Consider the following 22,518-nt stretch of genomic DNA (forward strand, 5'->3'; position numbering starts at 1 on the left):
GCCTTTGGCACTGACTTTCCTCCACTGTTCATAGTATGTGGAAGGGGGGTGGTCCTTGGTGCCTTCTATTGGCTGTTCCCTAGGGTCCTCCACTCTGGCCTTGGACATCCTCTGAAGGCTTTCCTGCCCATTAGGGGACATTGCCAACATCCTCCTGGTCAGAGAGGTGACATCCCTGTTAGGGTCTATAGCACAGAGCACAGTACATGGCCCTGGCTTTTATTCCTTCCTGACCTAGTGAGCTCATGATCTAGGGGTCAGAGGCTTGGCCTTGAGGGGAGGGTCCTGACGGCGAGGTGTCTGGCAGGTATACGACGATGGCAAACACGTGTACCTAGTGACAGAGCTCATGCGGGGTGGAGAGCTGCTGGACAAAATTCTTCGGCAGAAGTTCTTCTCAGAGCGGGAAGCCAGCTTTGTCCTGCACACCATCAGCAAGACAGTAGAGTATCTGCACTCCCAGGGGGTAAGTCTGGAGTGGGGACTACTGTGTCATACTGTGGTCATACTGTGGCTGTGTGCATGAACCAGGGGCTGACCCAGGCAGTGCTGGCCTCCAGCCAGCCAGAGGACACTCGGGGTGGGTGGATGGGTGGCAGGTGGTGGGTACACAATGGATAGAGGGGAAGGAGAGGTGAGACCAGACTGTAAAAAGGCTGCTCAGTGCCCACCACATCCAGGCTTTAGGCCGAGTCCTTCCCTTACAGGATCTCCGTTGATTCTTCTAATAGCCCAATGGGGTATGTTATTTATTCTATTTACTGGTCAGAAGACTGAGACTTGGAGAAGTGAGGTCACTTGTCCATAGTCATGCCGCCAGGGAAGATTGGAGGCAAAATGTCTAACCAAGAGGTTTGGGCTGAAGCTGCAGAAGAGGAGTGGTTTTGAATCTGAACATGGGTCACTGTAAGGCTTCAGGGGTCTGGCTGTGGATCCAGCTACTAGGATAGAGCAAGTGGAAGCAGGAGATGCTGCCAAGGGCTAGTGCTCACACAGTAGAGCTTGGCCATTATCACTACACAGGGTGGAGGTAGAAAAATTCCTCCTAGTAGAAATAAGAGTTTCTAGACGAGGCAGTGTTTAAGGTGCTTCTCGTAAGACAGTGTGAAGTTAAGAATGCAGACTCTGGTTGGAATTGTGCCCCTCTTATCCACCAGACTTGTGGATCATGATTAAATCAATTTAAGAAAAAAGCAGGGAGTCGCGCGGTAAAGCAGTGATTAAGTGCAGATGGCGCAAAGCGCAAGGACCGGCTTACTGACCCCAGTTGAAGCCCCTGGCTCCCCACCTGCAGGGGGTGCAAAGTGCAAGGATCCTGGTTCGAGCCCCTGGCTTCCCACCTGCAGAGGGGTCACTTCACAGGCAGTGAAGCAGGTCTACAGGTGTCTGTCTTTCTCTCCCCCTCTGTGTCTTCTCCTCCTCTTTCCATTTCTCTTTATCCTATTCAACAGCAACAACACCAATAACAATAATCACCAAAACGACAAAACAGCAAGGGCAACTAAAGGGGAGAAAATGGCCTCCAGGAGCTGTGGATTCATAGTGCAGGCACTGAGTCCCAGCAATAACCCTGGAGGCAAAAAAAAAAAAAAATGCAGACTCTGGAGCCCAGCTGACTGTGTCCAAGCCCCATATGTGTGTGTGTGAGGTGGGAAAGCTCCTCCTCTCTGAGGCTTTTCTTCATCTGCAAGCTTGTGATAACTGGAGCGGCCCCTCACAGGGAGAAACGGGCTGTTTGTGGTGCTGGGCCAGGAAAATGCTGGAGTCCAAAGCAGACTGTGCTAGCTGTTGCATAAACAGCAGGGGAATTACATCAGGCCAGTGCTGAATTTCTTTCTTTCTTTTTTATTTTTAATTTTTTTATTATCTTTATTTATTTATTGGATAGAGTCAGCCAGAAATCAAGAGGGAAAGGGGGAATACAGAGGAAAAGAGACAGAGAGACACCTGCAGTCCTACTTCACCACTTGTGAAGCTTTCCCCCTGCAGGTGGGGACCAGGGACTCAAACCTGGGTCCTTGCTCATTATAACATGTGCACTCAACCAGGTGCGCCACCACCTGGCCCTGCTGAATTTCTTTTTAAATTAACTTTTTTTTTTTAAATTTCTTGTTGGTTTACCATTGACATAATACAATAGATTGTACATGTGTGACATTTCAGGGTTTTTTTTTTAATATTTATTTATTTTTCCCTTTTGTTGCCCTTGTTGTTTTATTTTTATAGTTATTGTTGTTATTGATGTCGTCATCTTTGGATAGGACAGAGAGAAATGGAAAGAGGAGGGGAAGACGGGGAGAGAAAGATAAGACATCTGCAGACCTGCTTCACTGCTTGTGAAGCGACTCCCCAGCAGTTAGGGAGCTGGGGGCTCAAACTGGGATCCTTATGCCAGTACTTGCACTTTGTGCCACCTGCGCTTAACCCAGTGTGCTACCACCGAGCTCCCTTATTCATTCACTTTTACCAGAACACTTCTCAGCTCTGGCTTGTGGTGGTGCAGGGGATTGAACCTGGAATTTTGAAGCTTCAGGCATGAAGCTTTTTACATACCATTATGCTATCTCCCCTCCCTTAAATTAACTTTTTGTTAGGAACATTTTCAGACATAGACAAAACTATAGAAATAATATAATGGGGAGTCGGGCAGTAGTGCACCAGGTTAAGCACAGGTGACTCATTGTGCAGGACTAGCGGACGGACCCCGGTTCGAGCCCCCGGCTCCCCACCTGCAGGGGGAGTCACTTCACAGGCGGTGAAGCAGGCCTGCAGGTGTCTGTCTTTCTCTCCCTGTCTTCGCCTCCACTCTCCATTTCTCTCTGTCCTATCTAACAACGATGACTTCAACAACAACAGTAATAACTACAACAACAATAAAAAGGGCAATAAAAGGGAAAGTAAATAAATAGATATATAAAATAATAATATAATGAATTCCTGTATACCCGTGACCTAGAGTTAAGAATTGTCGAGATATTTATACTGGGTTCTCTTTTTCCTTTCTTCCTTTACTTTTTACTGAAGCATATTCACTATATTTTTATTGAAGAAAAAGCGCAGATCTACAGAAAATTTTAAGAAAAAAAACCAGTACAATGAAAACCATTTTCCAGGGGGTGGGTGGTAGTGCACCTGGTTGAGAGCACATGTTACAATGTGCAAAGTCCCAGATTCGAGCCTCCGGTCCCCACCTATAGGGGGAAAGCTTTGCAAGTGGTGAAGCAGTGCAGCAGGTGTCTCTCTGTCTCTTTCCTTCTCTGTCTCCCCCTTCCTCACAATTTCTGGTGTCTCCAATAAATAAAAGATAACTTAAAAAATATAAATAAAAAATATATATATAAATAAATAAAAACCATTTTTCCTTCTAGAGTCACCAGTGCTTAACAGTGTTACATTTGCTTTCTCTCTTTATCTGCAGTGCCTTTTTTACATATATTTTTTATGGACACATTTGAAAGGCAGTTACAAACATTTGACAATTCATAAATACCTACAATTAAAGTACTTTAGTGACTGGAGAGAAGGCTTCATGGCAGAATGCAGGATTTGCATGCCTGGGGCTCCTGATTTTAATTCTCAGCACCACATATACTGAAAAGGTGCTCTGATTCTCTCAATAAATGAGCAGATATGAAAATATTTTGAAGCATATCTCAGCAGCTAGGAATATAATTCAGTTGGTAGAGTGTAGGGCTTGCATGCCTAAAGTTCCTGATTTAATTCCCAATGTTGGATGTACCACAGTGATGCTCTAGCTTTTCTTGCTCTCATATGAAATTTAAAAAATAATAAAATAATAAAATAAAGCACATCTCAGAGGACCAGGTGGTAGCTCACCTGGTTAAATGCACATGAAATGCTCAAGGACCTGGGTTTGGGCCCCGACTCCCCACCTGGTGGGTGGATGGGGGGATCCATGGTCAGTGAAGCAAGTGCTGACAGGTCTCTTTCTGTGTGTCTCCTACTCCATCTCCCCCTCCCCTCTCAATTTCTCTTTGTCCTATCAAATAAAGGTGGGGGGGGAGTGTATGTGTAGGGGGGACTGGCCGCTGAGAATGGGGGAATTATTCATTGTGCAGGCACTAAGCCCCAGTAATAACCCTGATGGCAATTTTAAAAAAGGAAAAAAAAAAAAAGCATATCACAGACCATACATTATCTTAGTTATGTAATTCTTTTTAAAATTTCATTTATTTATTTGATAGAAAAGGGATAAATTGAGAGGAGACAGGGGACTAGAAAAGATACACTTCCGGCAGTGCTTCACCACACAGGAACCTTCCCCCTGCAAGTGGGGACTGGGACTGTCAAACCCGGGTCCTTGTGCATAGAAGCATGTGTGCTCAACCAGGTGAACCACTGCCTGGCTCCAGTTATATAACTCTTAAAAAGACGTTTTCTAGGGAGTCAGGTGGTAGCGCAGTGGGTTAAGCGCATGTGGCACAATGCGCAAGGACCAGTGTAAAGATCCCGGTTCAAGCCCCTGGCTCCCCCCCTGTAAGGGAGTCGCTTCACAGGCGGTGAAGCAGGTCTGCAGGTGTCTATCTTTCTCTCCCCCTCTCTGTCTTCCCCCTCTTTTCTCCATTTCTCTCTGTCCTATCCAACAACGATGACATCAATAACAACAATAATTACAACAATAAAACAAGGAGAGAATAAATAAATTTTTTTTTAAAAAAAAAGACATTTTTCTATTATAACATTTGTGACCCAGGAGGTGGTGCAGTGACTAGAGCATTAACCTTAAAAGCACAAGGTCCCAAGTTTTGTCCTTAACATCACATGTACCAGAGTGATGCTCTGGTTCTCTCTCTCTCTCTCTCTCTCTCTCTCCCCCTCCCCTACCCCTCTTTCTCAAAAAAAAAAAAATTACTCAAGTGGGGCCAGGTAGTGGTACACCTGGTTGAGCATACATATTAGAGTGCATGAAGAACCAGGTTTAAGCCCTGTCCCCACCTGAGGGCAGAGACTTCATGAGCGGTGAAGCCGTGCTCTCTCTTTTTCTTTCTACTGCCCCTTCACTCTCAGTTTCTGTCTCTATTCAAAATACATAAATAAAATATTACAACAACAACAAAAAACAATTTCTGGGTGCGGTGTTGTTACTCAGTGGAGCTCATACAATACTTTCTTTTTCTTTTAATTTCTTTATTGGGGGATTAATGGTTTACAGTCAACAGTAAAATATAATAGTTTGTACATATATAATATTTCCACGTAACAATACAACCCCCACCAGGTCCTCCTCTGCCATCATGTTCCAGGACTTGAACCCTTCCCCAACCCCAGAGTATTTTACTTTGGTGCAATACACCAAAGTATCCAAGTTCTGCTTTGCATTTTCCCTTCTGATCTTGTTTATCAACTTCAGTCTATGAGTGGGATCACCCCATATTCATCCTTCTCTGTCTGACTTATCTCACTTAATATGATTCCTTCAAGCTCCAAGATAGGGTAAAGAGGGTGAATTCACCATGAACCTGAGACCTTGGAGCCTCAGGAATAAGAGTCTGTTTGCATAACCATTATGCCATCTACCCCTGTCCCCATTTCTCAGTTTTCAACCCCCCTCTGGGTCCTCCTCTGCCATCATGTTCCAGGACTTGAACCACCCCCACCCCAGAGTCCTTTACTTTGGTGCAATACACCAAACCCAGTCCAAGCTCTGCTTTGTGTTTATTGTTCAACTTTTTAAAAAATATATAATTGGGTTTGTTTCATTGAAGACACCTTTAAAATTTATAGGGAAAAGAATTCTGCCAATGTTTTCCTCTAAGTATTTGGTAGTTTCTGGTCTAGCATCCAAGGGGTGTTGAAACCCCCTACTTTTACTGTGCTGCTGTTAATACATTGCTGTAGCCCTTTCAGGAGATGGTTGATGTATTTACATGGCCTCTCAGTGGGTGCTCATGCAATACTTTGATCGTCTCAGGATCTTTGCCTAAATCATTTATTTCATTAGAACTAGCAAAATGCAATTTCTGATTCTCATATACTACAGGAAGTTCCTTTGTTTAATTTAAAAAAGAAGAAGAAGGAGGAGTCGGGCTGTAGCGCAGTGGGTTAAGCACAGGTGGCGCAAAGCACAAGGACCGGCATAAGGATCCCGGTTCGAACCCCGGCTCCCCACCTGCAGGGGAGTCGCTTCACAGGCGGTGAAGCAGGTCTGCAGGTGTCTATCTTTCTCTCCCCCTCTCTGTCTTCCCCTCCTCTCTCTGTTTCTCTCTGTCCTATCCAGCAACGACATCAATAACAACAACGATGACATCAATAACAACAACAATAATAACTACAACAATAAAACAAGGGCAACAAAAGGGAATAAATAAATAAAATAAAATATTTTTTTAAAAAATTAAAAAAAAAAAAAAGAAGAAGAAGAAGAACTTTACCTCATAACCAGAGCTTCAGTTTGGTTACCACATGTACTTTTAATGGTCAGGTTTGTAGTGGTTTTGGTTTTTGAAATGGCCAATCCAAGCAGACTATGGTGTCAGGTCAGACAGTTAAGTGTGTTTCCTTTTCCTGTCTTGATCTCAAAGTTACCCTCAAGAAGGTTTAGAAGGTTGCTGAACCATAAGTTCCCAGCAGCCCTCTGAGGCTGAGAGCAAGGAAGCAATCTGTAAAGTGGAAACTACCCCTCAAAACAGTGAGCCCCTCCACGAAGAATATGAAAACTCTCAGCACAAACAGCCACGTTGGTGAGGATGTTATGGGGGACTGTTTGTCACTTTTCCCCTAGCAAGGAGTTGACTAAGTTTCCAGGTGCAGATGAAGAAGAAATATGAAACTTCTTTTTTATTTTTATTTTCATTTTCATTTTCATTTATTTATTTATTCTTCGCCTCCAGGATTATTGCTGGGGCTCAGTGTCTGCTCTACAAATCCACTGCTCCTGTGACCAATTTTTTTTTGGGGGGGGTTAGAACAGAGAAGTTGAGGGGAGAGGGAGAGAGACACCTGCAGACCTGCTTCACCGCTTGTGAAGCTACCCACCTGCAGGGGGGGAGTCGGGGTCTTGAACCGGGATCCTTATGCAGGTACTTGCGCTTCGTACTTTATGCTCTTAACTTGGTATAGCACCACCCAACCCCCCCAAAACTTCTTTAGTTGAAATATCTGGAGAGGGAGTCTGTGCATTGATTTAGCATTAGTGGGTCTGTTGTCAAGAGCTAAGGGATATGAAGAAGGTGATCATGGAGCAGGTCCACTGGATATTTGTTTGTTTGTCATCTTCAGGGTTTCACTGCTCTAGGCTGACTTCCCCCACCCCCATCCCCACCCCAGATAGAGAGGCAGGCGGGAAATGGTAAAGGAAACCACAGCACTGAAGTTTCCTTTAATATAGTGAGGCCTGGCTCAAGCTTAGGCTATCCAGACAGCAAAGCAGTGCTTTATACAAATGAGCTGTTTTGCTGATCCAGGTCCATCAGTTTTAATTTTAGCTATATTTTCTTAAAATATTGCATAAATATAAAAAAACAATGTACAAGTTGGTGATGTTTGAAACTTTACTGATAACTTGATATCAGACCAAAATGCAAAGTCTGTCCAGCTCCCCCAAAGCACTGTAGTACCCCTTCCTGTCCCTGCTTTCCTCAGCCCAGAGGTAACAGTCCTCAGCTGACTTCTGAGAGCTTGGATTAGTTTTGCCCCTCCTTGAATACTGTATAGACATGCTCCTATATATAGCTTTAAAAAGCAGGTGGGGCAGAGCCCGTGATGACACACCTGGTTGAGCACACATGTTATAATGCACAAGGACCTGGGTTCAAACCCCTGGTTTCTACCTGCAGAGGGAAAGCTTTGCAAATGGTGAAGCAGTGCTGCAAGTGTCTCTCTCTTTCTCTCCCTCTCTACCTCCCCCTTCCTCTTAATTTCTGCCTGTCTCTATTCAATAGATAAAGTTAATAAAAAAAAAAAAAAAAGAAAGAAAGAAAGATAAGTAAAGGGCTCAGAAAGGGTGTAGCTAGAAACAGTCTAAATATTAGTTCACTTAATGACCTCTATTTTCTTTAAAAAAAAAAAAATCAGTGGCACTGGAAATGAACCTCAGACCATTTATATATATACACATATATGAAACCACTGAGCTGCCTCTTGGTTCAGTTATTTAATATCCTGCATTTTTAGAGAGAGTGAGAGGGTGGGTTAGCAACAAAGCACCAATCTGCCATTCAGAGAATTCTCTTAGTGCTGTCTTTCATGCCCCTGTGTGGTGATAAGGATTGAACCCAGGGTATCACACATGGTTAACGCATGTGTTTTACGCACTGAGCCACCTCCCCCACTCTGCCCCTCACGCTGACTCTGAGATTCACAATTCATTATTGTGTAGATGCTTTTCACTCTTTCTCCTCGCTCTTACTTTCCACCATAAAATAGACAACTTGTGGTCCAGGAGGTGATACAGTGGAAAAAGCACAGGCCTCAAGCATGAGGTCCTGAGTTCAGTACCTGGCAGCATATCTACTGGAGTGATATGCTGGAGTCTTTCTTTGTCTCTGTCTTCTTCATGAATAAATAAATAAATAAAATGTTTTTTGAAAGAATAGACCATGATTTGACTGTCTGTCCTACTGTTAATGAACTTTTAATTTACTAACAGTTATTGACCACTGCAAATAACACTGATCTACTGACATCTTGGTGTTTGCCTTTTGGTGCACATATGTATGCTTGAAGAAGATGTACCTATTTGTTCATGAGAGGAAGAGAGAGACAGAGGACAAGAGTGTCATTAAGACACATGTGATAATGGGTTGAACTCAGAACCTCACGCTTGAGAGTCTGGTGCATTATCCACTGCTCAGTCTTTGGGTTGCAAACATTTGTACACTTTAACACTGGGTGTACACCCAGCCATGGAGTTACTCAGCCATGGTATATAGATGCTCATCTTTTCTTTTTCTTTTTTCTTTTTTTGTATTTTATTTATTTATTGGGTAGAGACAGAGAAATTGAGGAGGGGAATAGTCAGTCACCTGCGGTACTGCTTCACCACTTCTGAAGCTTTCCCCCTTCAGGTAGGGCAGGGGATTGAGCCCAGTTCCTTCTTCACTATAGTGCATGTGCTCAACCAGGTACTCCACCACCTGGCCCCTTGCATGTCCACCCTTAGTAAATGTTGCCAGTGTTCCAGAGTTGTAAGTGATTCGTGCTCCTAGCAGTATTGTGTGAGAGTTCTGATATTAGCAGCACTTGGAATTTTCCAGCCCTTAATCAATGATTCTGGTCAGTATGGAGCCTAACCTGTAGTTTTTTTTTTGTTGTTTTTTTTAATTTATTTATTGAGGAATTAATGTTTTACATTCAACAGTAAATACAATAGTTTGTACATGCATAACATTCCCCAGTTTCCCATATAACAATACAACCCCCACTAGGACCTCTGTCATCCTTCTTGGACCTGTATTCTCCCCACCCACCCACCCCAGAGTCTTTTACTTTGGTGCGATATGCCAAGTCCAGTTCAGCTGACCTATAGTTGTGATTTGTATTTTCTATAATTAATGAATTTGAACGCCTTTTTGTGTGTTTCACTTGTTCAAATCTTTGGGGGCTAGCAAATACCTCACTTGGATAGTGCACTGCTCTGTCAATCATCCCTTCGGTCGAGAGGCTATGTCGCATGCCTGCGATCACACAGCTACTGCTGGTAAGCCAGGACTCACAGTCAGGCCTGTTCGACTTCCAGTTGAAATCACAGCTCTGTCAGAGGCCATGGCCTGTTGACTCAATGGCTACTTTTGGCCTGTATATATATTTTTTGTTTGGCCTGCAAGATGGGGGGGGGCCTGTTTTTGTTTGGGCCTTGGTTTGGTAATTTGGTTGCTTTTGAAATCTGGGCCTGAGTTGTCACATGGTAGCTGTCTGTGGAGCAAGTAGCAGCTGCCCCTTTAGACTGGTTGGCAAGGTTCGCACTCAGCCTGGTCATATGCTTGTCTCTCACCCAGCCTCTGCACTTTGCAGGGTGATGAGAAGTGAGAATATGCTCCCTTCTCCCCTCATGTGTACACCTGGGCATAGGTTTCAGAATTGCCTGGGAGTCTGGTCACCATCCCATTGAAGGAAGCTTTGGTGCTATGGCTACTGCCCCTCACTCTCTCTGCCTTGTGTCTCTATCTGAAAAAGTCATCCTGGAGTGGTGAAGCCCGGGAGACAGAGAGAGAGAGAGAGAGAGAGAGAGAGAGAGAGAGAAGGAGCCAGCAAGATAGCCCAATTGGATAGTTCATACTTTGTCATACTCAAGACTCAGGTTCTAGTCTCCTGGATTCCCTACCATACCAAAGGAAGCTTCTGTGTTATGGTGTCTTTCACTTTGTCTCTAATCTCTGTCTCTCTGACTGAAAAGGTCAACGAGGTGTGGTAAATCTCAGTGGTGATGACAACAACAAAGGAAGAAGGGAAAAAATGAATAAAGGAAAAAAAAATCTCAGTAAAGCCAGCTGGTCTTACTTCACCTTGTAAACCAGGAAACTCACTTGTGAAAGTTGGAGTTCTCTCAGCCAAGCTGAACACCCAGACCTGGACGGTTTGGCTGGGCTTCTACAGGGAAGAGATGACCTTCCATTTTCAAGGGCCTGCACTTGTCCTCTGAGCCATACGATTCTGTTAGGAATGAGAGAGCCCAAGGGACTAGTCAGTCCTGACTTCTCCAGTGCTTGGCTACAGTTTATAACGTGTCAATAGGGCCAACCCACTTGTCCCTTTCTTTTTCATCTTCCTGCCACTCTTCACTCTGTGGAGGTGAACTGTCCTGGACCTCATCTGCCCTTCAGCCTGCCTGTTCATGGACACCTGCTGGATGGCTCAGAGTTCAGTGGGAACTATGAAAGAACCCATCTTGTGGGTGGGAGCATGTGCTGTACCCACTGAACCACCTCCTGAGCCTCATTGAAGGTTTTGACAGTGTTCAGGGAGGTACACTAGCTCGGAAGAAGAGGGGGAAAACATAAGTTCAAACCTAAGTTTGGTTTGAGGCTCTGTGGCAAACTGAGTGGTTGCCATTTGGTAAGCAGCTGTATGAATCTGCACTCAGAAAGTTCTGGACTGGAGTCAGAGGTCTGAGAACTGTCAATAATTCGGTGGTAGAGAAGTGATTGTGAATGTCAACAATTCAGTGATAAAGTCATGACTGGGATAGAGCCATCCGGAGGGAGATGAGGAGGTGGACAGTAGAGCAGCCCAGTAGCTCAGGATAGGGGTGAGCAGATGGGGCCCTGAGGAAGGACAGTCAGTAGTGGGTGTCATTCATCCGTTTGTTCAGTAGATATTTGTCTAGTATCTGCCATGTGCTAGGAACTATTTCTACTGCTGGGACACAGACACATGGAGTTTCCCGTGGGCATATTCAGGGTGCAAATAAATGTTATGGCAAAATATGGTGGCTCATCGTTATATGTGTAGATGGAGTCGAGTAAGGAGACTAAAGAATACCGATGGTGACTGAGATTTCCCTGGAGTGGTCTAGGAAAGCCTCCCTGATAAGGTTGAGCTGAGGCCTGACAGAGCCAGGTGAATGAGCCAGGCAGATGTCTGAAGGAGGAGTATTCAGTAAGTGGAAACAGCAAGTGCAAAGGCCCTGAGGCAACAGCATGCTTAACTTGTTGAAGGAAGAGCAAAGAGGTTGGTATGTCTGAAGTCCACTGAGCAAAGAGAGTGCTGGAAGACCAGAGTACAAAGGGGAGTGGGCAACAGGAAATCAGAGGAAAGACCAGGGAATACTTAGAGCTTCCCAGTCTGCCCTACATTTGACAAGGTCTCAAGCAGTTCTGTTTAGAACAGGAGGCAAGGGTCAGTAAAGTTTGCTGATTGATTGACTGAGGAATGGGAAAGAAAGAGGAATTGCAAATAACTTTTGAAGATTTTGACCTAAGGGCCAAGGAGACAGTACCACGGTAGTGTATAGGGCTCATATGTAAGCCAGGTTCAATCCCTGTCATAATAAATAATCTAGACCAAAAATAAATAAAGTTTGATCCAAGCATTGGAAAGGATGGAGTTATCACTAGGTAATATTGCCAACAGTTTGAGGGCTCCCCTCAAACTGAATTCAAAAAAATGTGAGTTCAGTTTGGGCAGGTAAGTTAGAGCTGCCTTGTAGAAACCAGCCTAGAGATTTCAGGTTGGCGGTACCAGCAGCATTTAGGGCCTGGTTCGACCCCTTGCCCTTCCTGACGATTCTGGGTCCATCTGTCCTCCTTCCTGGGCCTTTCTCACTGTCCTGGCCCTGACGGGTGACCTAGGCCACGTGTAGCACCCTCGTATTGAGAACTGACCCTAGCCCCCTTCCTCAGGTTGTGCACAGAGACCTCAAGCCCAGTAATATTCTGTACGTGGATGAATCCGGGAACCCCGAGTGCTTACGCATCTGTGACTTTGGTTTTGCCAAGCAGCTGCGGGCTGAGAATGGGCTCCTCATGACCCCTTGCTACACCGCCAACTTTGTGGCCCCTGAGGTGAGTGGCCAAACTTCCTCAGTTATAAGAGGGAATCTGGCAGAGGGCACCTTCAAGAGGACCCCAGTCCTTATCACCTTGGCCTAGGTGCCAGGGAAGGATCCAGCCCATGGGAGATGGCGGGGAAGTATATGAAGCACTTGCCACCATCCCCGGCACTGCCCACCCTCCCGCCCTTCCTTCCTGCCAGGTGCTAAAGCGCCAGGGTTACGATGAAGGCTGTGACATCTGGAGCCTGGGCATCCTGCTCTACACCATGCTGGCAGGGTGAGTGCCAGTCTCTTTGCCCCTTCTCCCATCCCTGGTATTCACACCAGGGTTGTGCTTGTCTTATATCAGTGGCCCTACCTTGGGGAGCTCCACCTTGAGGAAGAAGAAGCTCCGCTTAGGGGAACCCTCCTTGAGGGAATAGTCACAGCCCCCCAGTCTAGCCCTAGCTCTGGGAGGGAAGCCAGAGACTATTCCCAGACCAGTTGGCCTTTTCTCCAGATACACTCCGTTTGCCAACGGCCCCAGTGACACGCCAGAGGAGATCCTGACCAGGATCGGCAGTGGGAAGTTCACCCTCAGCGGGGGAAACTGGAACACAGTTTCAGAGATGGCCAAGGTGAGTCTGTGGAGCCTGACCCTGGCTCATTGTGGGGAGAGAGGCAGAGTCCCATCCCAGGGCATCCTGGCATCACAAACAGGTACCCTGCAGCCTCCTTTCTTCAAGGATCTCCACAAATTCCTGTTGTCATTTTTCTCCCAGTAGAACATCCCATCCCTTTCCTCATTTCAACAACTTGGTGATCACTTACTGGACCTTCCTGGGCCCTGGGTCCCCTGAGGGACAGAGGGATGCTGGGGGGAGCTACGGACATGCAGGTGTGCCATCCTGGCCAGGGGTATGAGCAGTGGAGACTTGGAGTAGAGCAGCTGGCCATGCCAAGCAGGGTGAGCCCCTGAGTGTTCGGTTCTAGCTGCACTTGCCAGTTGTGAGAGCCTCGTGCTAGAGCTTGGGCTGAGCCCTGAGTGAACAGCACCACCTCCATCGGCCTCCTGTGGCAGGTGTTATGCCTTTTTCTCAAAAGGGACATGGAGATTCAGAGAGCTGAAGTGTCTTGCACAGAGTATTCAGCTGAGTGAAAGAGTCAGTTTTTTTTTTGTTCTTGTTTACTGGGGCTTCGTGCCTGTGTGATTCTACTGCTCCTGGAAGACTTTTTTTTCTCTCTCTGTCATCTTTTTAAATTTCAGATAGGAAAGGACAGAGAGGGAAAGAGTCAGGGAAAAAGAGACATCTGGTGCATGCCATGTGGTGCCAGGGAGCTCAAACCCAGGCTCTGTGGATGAATGTCTTCCAACCCAAGAGCCAGCTTTTGAATCTGAGTCTGCCAGAGCCCAACATTCTTCCCACTTTCCTGCATGACTTCCACAAGGTGAAGGAGAAAGAGACGAGCCAGGAATCAGGCTCAGAGAAAGGCATGCTTTGACTCTGCGGGGTGGAGGAGGAGGCTGGAGATGGGACCAGAGGGCTATTACAAGGCTTGAGGTGGCAGATGGCAGGAGATGGTTGCCCCACCATTACCCATAAGATCTCCCCTGCCAGCCCCACCCCCCGCATTAGTCTCCTTTTGTGCTCCCAGGACCTGGTGTCCAAGATGCTACATGTGGACCCTCACCAGCGCCTCACAGCTAAGCAGGTCCTGCAGCACCCGTGGATCACCCAGAAAGATAAGCTCCCCCAAAGCCAGCTATCCCACCAGGATCTACAACTTGTGAAGGTACTATAGCCACCCCTGACTGCTGGGACCCAGAGTGGGGGGCGCAGGCTAAGATTCTATGGGCAAGGGATTAGGATTGCAGAGCCTGGAGAAGCCAGGATTACCAGTCTGACATGCAGGTGTGTCAGCACTGTACTCTTTGGGGCCCCTATCCTCTCTGAAACCCCTCCTTCTTTCTCAGGGAGCCATGGCGGCTACATACTCTGCCCTCAACAGCTCCAAGCCCACCCCTCAGCTGAAGCCCATTGAGTCGTCTATCCTGGCCCAGCGGCGGGTGAGGAAGCTGCCATCTACCACCTTGTGAGGGCCCAGGGTGCTCAGGCTGCAGGGCAGTGCTGGCATACTTCCCAGAGAAAGCAGGCCTGAGTCACAGGGCCAGAGGGATCTGGAGCCCCAAGGTGCCCCAGACGTAGTCAGCCCAGAGCACCCCCAGCACGGGTGTGAGAAGTGCCTTCTTCCTCAAGATGGACTCTTCTCAGCTCAGGCTCTGCGGGTTGAACTCAATTCAACAGACTTGTTTTGAAGGGGAAAAATGTCACCAACCACCATGGATACAAGATCCATTTGCCTTTTTGGGAGCAGAAATAGCCAGTGTAACCCCAGGAGGGGCACTGAGCCACACAAGAGTGCTCTGTGGCTGAGACTCCCTAGAGTAGCTTTGTGGTCCTCCCCTGGGGACCCCCATGACTGGCCACCTATCGCCATCTGCACACCTCCAAGGACTGACAGCGCCACCTCTCAGTGCTCTTGGCTGCCGCTGCTCAGCAGAACTTGCTCTACCCAGTCATCTCCTTTTCTGCTCTGTTCTGCTGCGGGGGGGGGGGGGGGGGGAAGGGGAATCTGGAACCACTCCCTGCTGGGGGCGCCAAGGCTCTGCAGCCCCCAGCTCTAGGCACCAGCATCCACACCAGCCCTCAAGGGTCCCCTGCAGTCAGGCAGCAGAGCAGGACCCAGAATGCACTTTCTGGCAGACTTCTGAAGTGGTCCACCTTGGGACAGAGTTCACTCAGGGTGGGCCAGGAGGGGCAGGGGCTTTTTTTTTTTTTTTTTCATTGATTTTCCTCAGCTGGTAACTCAGGGTTCATCTGTCCATGGCCTTTCTAATAATAAACTTACAGTTGAGTTGAAACGCATTTGCCTCTGCTTTCCATCCCTGATTCTATCTCTCTCTCTCTCTGCTTTTCAAAGACTTTGACAGCAACAAGAAATGAACCAGGACTTGAGTCGAGCGGTAGCGCAGCTGGTTAAACGTACGTGGTGCGAAGCATAAGGACCGGCTAAAGATCCCGGTTCAAGCCCCCGGCTCCCCACCTGCAGGGGAGTCACTTCACAGGCAGTGAAGCAGGTCTGCAGGTGTCTTTCTCTCCCCCTCTCTGTCTTCCCCTCCTCTCTCCATTTCTCTCTGTCCTATCCAATAAGGATAACAACAATAACTACAACAATAAAAAACAAGGGCAACAAAAGGGAAAATAAATAAGTAAATAGAAAAAAAAAAAAAGAAATGGACCAGGACCAATTAGCCTGGCTTCCTAGGGCTCAGGTCATTTGAGGGAGCATATGGGAGCCCTGTGGGCTCTGCCTACACATTCCTGCCAGGGAGGTTTCACTGTGGTATTAATAATAACCGTTGCATTATTACCCACCAGTGGCCAGGCCTTGTATGGATACCTTATTTAGTCTTAACTCTGTAAAGTAGATGCTATTATGTTTTTGTTTGTTTATTTTGTTTTTCCCTCCAGAGTTATTGCTGGGGCTTGGTCCCTGCACTACAAATCCATTGCTCCTGGTGGCCATTTTTTCCTCTTTTTTTTTTGTTTGTTTGTGTTATTGTTATTGTTGTTGAATAGGAAAGATACATGGAGAGAGGAGAGGAAGATAGAGAGGGGGAGAGAAAGATAGACACCTGCAGACCTGCTTCACCATTTGTGAGGTGACCTTCCCCCCTTCCAGGTGGAAAGCCCAGAGATTGAACCAGGATCCTTGTGTAGGTCCTTGTGCTTCGTTCTATGTGCACTTAACCCAGTGCACTGCCGCCCGGCCCCCAATTATGTTATTTTTGAAGGCTTCTTTATTTAATGAGAAAGGGACAAACAGACCAGGGCACCTCTCTGGCCATATGCACTACAAGGGTCAAATCTGTGGATCAGGTTTGTAAAGCAGGCACTCTACTCACTGAGCTACCTCTGCAGCCACTGGCACTGTTCTATTGTTCCATTTTAGATGGGACCCCACCCAGACAGAGTTTCACTGCTCATGGACTGCTTCTCCATTTAGATGCGTAGGAGAGACACCCCAGCACAGGAGCTTTTGCCAGTGTCAGTGCCATGACGTTCCCTATGCGGTGAGAGACTGAGCCCTGCTGCATACTAGCATGCATGCATTTATTTTTGCTGCTAGAGTTTTCTTTCTTTTTTTGCCATGAGAATTATCACTGGGGCTTGGTGGCTGCACAAGATTCCACTGCTCCTGGCATCCATGGTTTTTCTTTGAGGTTGAGGGAGAGACAGACACCTGTACCACTGCTTCACTGCTTGTGAAGCTTCCCCCCTGCCTATGCGGACCAGGGGCTTGAACGCTGGTCTTCTCACATTGTAACGTACACTCAACCACCCTGCCCCATGCTAGAATTTTCAACAGACTTTCCTACCTGCAATTCTACAACTCCTACTGTCCCTCCGCTACATACCATGTACAAGTGCTGGACACTAGGTGTTATTCATATTTTATTTCATTTGATCCTCATGCAAAGGTGAGATGTGATTAATTCCATTTCATACATGAGTAAATTGAGGCTTGAAAGTTAAGTGATTTGCCCATGGACATGAATAATGTGGAATTGTACTAAAATCAAAATCTACATGATTCTGAAACGTCCCCCTACCCAATGTGCTGCCCCGGCTCTCTGCTTCTGAGAATGCCCAAGGTCTATTTCATATTTCAGAGATCTGTCTGGTTTTCGCTCAGCCAGTCACATGGCCGTGGTTCCTGTGATTTCTGAGTCTAGTCAGATTGCAGAATGTAGTTGTAGGAAAATTTGATTTCCCAGCTGGCAGACATTAGAGAACAAGCTGGAAGATTTGGAGGATTTCCTGTGGAAGGACTCAAGAGTTAAGTTCCCCCTCACCTGGACTGCACACACACACACACACACACACACACACACACAGAATTAGTAAGATATATCTAGGTCTCAGAGGAAACTTAACGGGAGGAAACTGTCTATATGATTCTACGTGTCCCCTCTGAGTCAGAGACTTAGATTCTCAATTGTTGGCACAGACAGTAAAATCCCTGAGCATTTCTGGCATTTTATCCACTTATGCATCGTATTTTCCGTGATTATTTCTGAGACAGGCACCCTCCGTGAAAAGGCTGGTTTCCTACATATGTTAAATATCCAAACATTTGCTACTTTGGTTAGCACATGGATCTGATTCGCTCACTCAGCCTTATAATAAAAGGCCACCAGAGAACCTGCCAATCTTCAATGTGACCATCCTTCAATGGCTACAGTAACAGGCATGGTTTATTGAGTTCTTGTTTTACCCAGTGCACAATGTATACATCAAACTCAAATAAGGTAGGTATTACTGTTTCTCCTCTCAGCCTCAGTCCCCCAGCCAGAAGGTGACTGAGACAGGTTTTGGACCCAGATCTGTCTTGTCTCAAAGCTTATCACCCTGACTACAGTGTATCCACGGTGACTCACAAAATCTCAGTCAGAGGGCTTCAAAGGTCTGGACCCAGTCTCCACCCACTCCAGGAATCTCCCAGAGATATAATTTCTGCCCAAACTCCTGAAAAGTCACACATCACACGGCAGCCCCTTATACAATTGGGAACTTCCTCATTTGGAACTGAGGTCTTCTGAACTGCTTCCATCTCTTTGGGGCTTCCCAGTAATCCCAGGGGGGTTGAGAGAGAGATGACTCAACAGTTGCAAGGGGAGGAATTTCTATGATCATCATCAGTGAATGTCATCTTGAGGCAGGCAGAGGGGGAGGACCCCAAAGACCCTGTGAGGTAAACAGGAGACCTCCCTCATTGTCCATCACCCACCAATGTTCCACCATGGGCCCCACTTTGTCCCTCCTCCATTTCTGCTCAGCTCATCTGTGAAAACCACAGACAACCGGTGGTGGGAACAGCTCTGGATATGGAATCAGAGGCACCTACCTCCATCCCTCAAGCACCAATCTTGACCTTGGGCAAGTCACTTCACTGCCCTGGGGTTTCCTCAACTGGAACAGGGGCTGTAGCAGTTATTAAAGGAAGGGGTGTGGGTCAGGCTGTCTTGGTTTTGCTGTTTAATATTTTCTTTGACATTTAGGTAATATTGGGTTAAAATTCTATTTTTTAAATTTATTTATTTTTCTTTTATTGGGGGATTAATACTTTACAATAGACCATGAATACAATAGTTTGTACATGCATAACATTTCTCAGTTTTCCACATAACAGTACAACCCCCACTAGATCCTCTGCCCTCCTTATCCAGGACCTGAACTCCCCCTACCCACCCCAGAGTCTTTTACTTTGGTGCAACACATCTATTTTATTTTATTTTATTTTATTTATTTTCTTAAATATTTTATTTATTTATTCCCTTTTGTTGCCCTTGTTGTTTTATTGTTGTAGTTATTATTGTTGTTGTCGTTGTTGGATAGGACAGAGAGAAATGGAGAGAGGGAGGGGAAGACAGAGAGGAGGAGAGAAAGACAGACACCTGCAGACCTGCTTCACCGCCTGTGAAGCGACTCCCCTGCAGGTGGGGAGCCGGGGTTCGAACAGGGATCCTTATGCTGGTCCTTGTGCTTTGCGCCACCTGCGCTTAGCCTGCTGCGCTACCGCCCGACTCCCTCTATTTTATTTTTTAACTAGAGGACTACTTAATTCTAGCTTATGGTGGTGCTGGGGATTGAGCCTGGGACCTTGGAGCTTCAGACATGAAAGTCGTCTTTTGCATATCTTTTATGCTATCCTTTCCTATCTCCCCTCCCAAAAATCCAGTTTTAACTCCATGTCTATGATCTTGGGCAGATCAATTACCCTCTCAGCCTTGATTTCCCTGCCTTTAAAATGGGGTGTTAATGTGGCCCCTACAGGGAATGCTTGAAGACTTTACACAGTAAGCGCTTAACACATGCTGACACCCACTCACCCACCCACCCTTCCTCCCAGATCTGATGACAGCCTCTCAGTTCTCTCATTCCCTCCTTGCTCTTGTGTTGTTATTATTATAGAGACAGAGAGAGACCACAAAGCATGAAGCTTCCTTCAGTACAGTGGGAGCTGGCCTGGAACCTGGGTCATGCACATGGTAAACCAGCACACCATCCAAGTGAACTGTTTCGTCAGCCCCTTTCATACTTTTTTTTTTTGCCTCCAGGGTTATCGCTAGGGCTCAGTGCCTGCACCATGAATCCGCAGGTCCTAGAGGCTATTTCCCCCATTTTGTTGCCCTTGTTATTGCTATTGGATAGGACAGATTGAAATTGAGAGAGGAGGGGAAGACAGGGAGAGAAAGATAGACACCTGCAGACCTGCTTCACCGCTTGTGAAGCAACCCCCCCCCCCAGGTGGGGTGCTGGGGGCTCAAACCGGAATCCTTGTGCCAGTCCATGCACTTCGCACCCTGTACTCTTAACCTGCTGTGCTATAGCCCGGCCCCCCCTTTCATACTTTCTAAAAAAAAAGTATTTACTTGATTTTAGAATTTCACACTGAAAGAGAGACAGGGCTAGGTGGAGGTGGCCTCTGTAGAACACACATTGCCATGCTTGAGGACCCAGATTTCAAGACTCATCCCTACTTGCAGCGCAATGCTTCACAAGTGGTGGAGCAGTGTTACAGATATCTCTCCTCTGTCTCTCCCCATGCCCTTTCTTCTCTCTGTGTGTGTTTGTGTCACCCTCTACCAAAAACAGAAAGACCGGACTAGGTAGTGGTGCACAGGACCTGGGTTCAAACCCTGGTCCCCACCTGCAGAGGGAAGCTTCTTGAGTAGTAAGGCAGTGCTGCAGCTGTATCTCTCTACCGCTCTCTTTTTTAATGTATTACCTTTATTTAATGTATAGAGACAGCAAGAAATTGAAAGAAAGTCAAGCCCCCGGCTCCCCACCTGCAGGGGAGTCACTTCACAGGCACAGGTGGTGAAGCAGGTCTGCAGGTGTCTGTCTTTCTCTCCCCCTCTGTCTTCCCCTCCTATCTCCATTTCTCTCTGTCCTATCTAACAACAACAACATCAATAACAACAACAACTACAACAATAATGAAAACAACAAGGGCAACAAAAGGGAAAATAAATAAGTAAATAAATATTTTTTAAAAGGAAATTGAGAGAAAGGGGGTGATAGAGAAGGAGAGAGACAGACACCTGCAACACTGCTTCACCACTCACAAAGCTTTCCCCTTGCAGGTGGGGACCAGGGGCTTGAACCCTGGTTCTGTATATTGTTAAAATTTGCAGTCAACCAGATGCGCCACTACCCAGGTCCCCTCTCTACCTCTGTATCTTCCTCTCCCCCTTCAGTTTCTCTCTGTCCTATCAAATAGTAAATAAGTTTAAAAAGAAAAAAAGGGGGGTTGGCTTCTGTGAACAGTTGCAGTTATGGGACCAAGTGGTGGTGCACCTGGTTAAATGCACATATTACAGTGTACAAGGACATGGTCCCCACTTGCAGGGGGGAAGCTTCACAAGCGGTAAAGCAGGTCTGCAGGTGTCTCCCTCCTTCTCTCTCAGTTTCTCTCTGTCCTAACCAATAAGATTAAAAAAAAAAGTTACAGTTACCAAGTCCCAGTTGATAACCCTGGTGTAAACAAACAAAGACATAGAAGGCAGAGCAGCACTAGGTACATGGCACTAGATGTCAAACCAGCTGTCTCAGGCATGGGAGCCCTGTACTCTACCAGTTGAGCTATCTTCTGGCCTCTCTTATCCCCCCCGAGTTTTAAGTAGAGGAAACCACACCCAGAGACTTGAGAGAAGTCGACTCATCTGTATATCTTAGCCTATGAGATCTTTTTTCTTTCCCTCCTGCCCCAGAACCTCTCTCTGAATTCTAACTCATGCTTGTGACTCAATCTGAAACTTCTTTTTATAAGTAATTTCCTCTGTTTCTCTTCCCTTCTTCTGCTACACTCCCCCCCCCCCCCAGGCTGTGGGCTGAAGTGAGAAATGAAAGGACAGATGACACATACTTGAGCTGCGTGTGTACCTGGGTGAGTTGCTTGCCACCTTCAAAATGTGCCCAGGGTTGGCTTTGGACAGAACTGTTCTGCTATCACCGTGGAGCTTTTCAGTTATCAGTTACTGGGCTTCAGGGGTCATCTCAATGGAACAAAACTCACTAGGAGGGAGTCAGGTGGTAGCATAGTGGGTTAAGTGCACATGGCATGAAATACAAGGACCTACAAGACAGGACTAGAATGACCACAGGAAACCAGTAAGTCACTGAATCTGGAGCAGTGACAGGAAGGGACACCAAGGGACAGAGATATAACCAGGAAACTCAGGAAAAGACCTATACCTAGATGGCATAGCTGAGGGGCTGTGAAAGTCTCTTTGCATAACCACTGGATTATCTCTGCCACACCCTGCTTTATCTCTTGGTCAGGAGTCAGTGATTAAGCTAAGAAGCATATTGATAGTTTAAAAGCCCTCAGGCTCCCATAGCCTACAGGGAAGGAAAAAAAAAAAAAAAGAGGCTTTTAAACCACTGAGCTCCAACTCAGGGATTGAAATAACTGTTAACTTCCACCACTGTGAACCCTTTAATTAATTTACTTAGACACAAGTCAATCCAGGCAATAGTGATCAATAATTTGAAAAGTACTGATAAAGGGAACTCATAACATAATATATAAAATGGTTAAAACAACAAGAAAAAATATTGGAGACTCGAACCAGGACAAGAGTCCAGCTAAAAGTCCTCCAGAGGGTGAAGCACAAAATGAGTTCAACATCCAAACATTAGCTAAGGAAATAATAACAGGAGTGAGTAAAGAATTTGAAAAAATTGTAATCAGAAATACAGGAACAACAAATGAGAATATGGAACATGGTTATTAGAGAGCTGAAAGCTGAAATCACTAAGCTAAGACTGCAACTAGCTGAACAAGCTAAAACAGTATCAGAGCAGGGCAACAAAATAGATGAACTCCAGAAAGCAGTAGAGGGCAGAGAGAATAGAATCTATGAGGCTGAAGACAGAATTAGCAAGATTGAGGATGAATTAGAGACAACTAAAAAAGAAGTAAGAGATCTCAAAAAGAGATTAAGAGATGCTGAAAAC

The 22,518-nt window shown here is 46.2% G+C and overlaps 1 protein-coding gene across 6 annotated transcripts in view; it reads left to right on the plus strand.

Moving 5' to 3' along the window:
- Positions 1–15,357, plus strand: part of RPS6KA1 (ribosomal protein S6 kinase A1) — a 52,053-nt gene extending 36,696 nt beyond the window's left edge. For all 6 annotated transcript variants that reach the window (XM_007538649.3, XM_060205597.1, XM_060205596.1 and 3 more), the window contains 6 exons: positions 308–466; positions 12,300–12,461; positions 12,652–12,728; positions 12,951–13,068; positions 14,087–14,224; positions 14,406–15,357. In XM_007538649.3, the coding sequence (XP_007538711.1) occupies positions 308–466; positions 12,300–12,461; positions 12,652–12,728; positions 12,951–13,068; positions 14,087–14,224; positions 14,406–14,528 (777 nt within the window). In that variant the 3' untranslated portion in view covers positions 14,529–15,357. The remainder of the gene's footprint in view (positions 1–307; positions 467–12,299; positions 12,462–12,651; positions 12,729–12,950; positions 13,069–14,086; positions 14,225–14,405) is intronic.
- Positions 15,358–22,518: the final 7,161 nt, after the last annotated feature.

The sequence above is a fragment of the Erinaceus europaeus genome, chromosome 13 (assembly GCF_950295315.1).
Source record: "Erinaceus europaeus chromosome 13, mEriEur2.1, whole genome shotgun sequence".
Taxonomy (NCBI): Eukaryota; Metazoa; Chordata; class Mammalia; order Eulipotyphla; family Erinaceidae; genus Erinaceus; species Erinaceus europaeus.